The 2,207-nt window shown below is 35.3% G+C and overlaps 1 protein-coding gene across 1 annotated transcript; it reads left to right on the top strand.

Annotated features, from left to right (window-relative positions):
- The first annotated feature begins 1,037 nt into the window (after positions 1-1,037).
- LOC107137843 (olfactory receptor 4K14-like) lies at positions 1,038-1,979 on the top strand. The gene has a single exon (XM_015480281.1). The coding sequence runs from the start codon at positions 1,041-1,043 to the stop codon at positions 1,977-1,979; it is 939 nt and encodes a 312-aa protein (XP_015335767.1). The 5' UTR covers positions 1,038-1,040.
- Positions 1,980-2,207: the final 228 nt, after the last annotated feature.

Here is a 2,207-nt window from a genome sequence, read left to right as displayed (position 1 = left end):
ATATTTAGAGATGAATATTGGTGTTCACAGGTTTAACTTCACGTTCATACTCAGCATTACCAAAAATGTATTTAATTTACATATGTATGTAATTTATTCCTAGCTTATGGATAATATATAGTTGATAGACAGCCAGCCAGATACATGACATTTTTAACTTTCATGTTCAGGAGACTAATATTTCAAAGCCTAGATATTTCATTAAATACTTTAATATAATTTCTATTGATAATCTTGAGTTATATGTACCTTTCAGAGTCCATCAAGATGGAACCTAAGTCTGAATTGCCTTCACTTTGGTTAAAACATTTCTACATGACTCTATATTAATATTTTTTCTAATCCATTCAGTTCACAAAATAAACACTTTTAAAATTTTTATTAATGATAAATTATGCACACAGTTTTGCATGCAGATCATTATGCCAGGATATTGATTACTTGGCCTTGAAGGTATTTACTATATGAGTTTCTCTCATAAAGGTTGTCCCAACATTTATTTTTGAGGGAACAACTAAAAATTTAATTTTATGATGTCATATAGTAGAGGTTCCATTGAGGCTTGAAGTAGTTGTTACACAGATTACAAGAAAGTGTAAGATTCTATCATATAATTTATACTGAATTTCAAAGTGTTTCCCATCATCTTCCCAAGTATATGATTTAATTTTTGTTATATAGTATAATGATTGCTGGTGCTACACTCAGATAGACCTATTTTCCAGGTGACTACCATAATTTTTTTAATCCTTTCATAATCCTTTTCTGCTTTCCTTACTGGCTTCTTGGGAGAGTGCTTGCTCAGCAAATCATTTGCGAGACAATCTCTCTTAATGTCTTGGAAAGTTAGCTTCTCTTTAGGGCATAATACAATTCACATTTAACCAAGATTTCTCCTGAAATCATACTTTCTAATTTCAGATATAGATGATAGATTTCAATGTGCATATCAACTTCTGAAAGTTAAATACATTTTCTCATTCTACTATTTAATAATCTATCCTCCTCTTTAGGTTATTTCAGAGGGAACACTGAATGAAATGGACGGAGAAAATCAGTCTGTAGTGTCAGAATTTGCACTTCTGGGACTTGGCCACTCATGGAATATGAAGGTGTTACTTTTCATGATATTTTTGATGCTTTATTTTGTCATTGTAACTGGAAATATTGTCATCGTGACCTTAATCATCACTGACCCTCATCTCCATTCCCCCATGTACTTCTTTTTGGCCAACCTGTCCTTTGTTGATATGTGGCTGTCCTCAGTCACCACTCCTAAGATGATCACAGACTTTCTCAGGGAGAACAAAACCATTTCCTTTGCAGGTTGCATGTGCCAGATCTTCTTTGCCCATTTCATTGCAGCAGGTGAGATGGTGCTCCTTGTGGTCATGGCCTATGACCGCTATGTGGCCATCTGCAAACCACTCCACTACTCCACCATTATGAACCTGCAAAAGTGCATTGGGTTGGTGGTTTCTTCCTGGACAGTTGGCTTTGTGCATGCCATGAGTCACATAGTTGTAATTGTGCGGCTGCCTTTCTGTGGCCCCAGGGAAATTGACAGCTTCTTCTGTGATATGCCTCTGGTGATCAAGCTGGCATGTATGGATTCCTATAATTTAGACCTTTTAATGAATGTTGAATGTGGATTCGTAGGCATAACCTGTTTTATTCTCTTGCTGATATCTTACACATATATTCTTCTCAGTGTTCACCAGAAATCTAAAACTGGTGCATCTAAGGCCCTGTCCACCTGCAGTGCCCACATCTCAGTAGTGGTGATCTTTTTTGTACCTTGCATCTTCATCTATGTGTGTCCACTCAATATCACCTGGTTAGACAAATTTCTAGCTGTGTTTTACTCTGTTTATACACCTCTTCTCAATCCAGCTATTTATACTATGAGAAATAAAGAGATGAAAATTGCTATGAAAAGACTCTGGAGCTATTACATGGGTTCCCAGGGAAAGACTTAATGCCCCAAAACTCATTGCATGTACTTCACGGTGACAATGCATTGATCCTATAAAATAGGCTTAAATTCAGGGAATTCAGTTTATGTCTACAATTATTTCTAGTCTCCATATGCAATTATATATTCAATGTAATTCAAGGAATTTAACATTTACTGATCAAACAGAAACACTGTTACATATTTCCATAAAATCCATATATGAAAGATCCTTCTTTGAGGGGTAAATTAT

The sequence above is a fragment of the Marmota marmota genome, unplaced genomic scaffold, assembly GCF_001458135.2.
Source record: "Marmota marmota marmota unplaced genomic scaffold, marMar, whole genome shotgun sequence".
Lineage (NCBI taxonomy): Eukaryota > Metazoa > Chordata > Mammalia > Rodentia > Sciuridae > Marmota > Marmota marmota.
The sequence above is the reverse complement of the archived record's forward strand: the minus strand, read 5'-3'. Positions and strand labels throughout refer to the sequence as shown.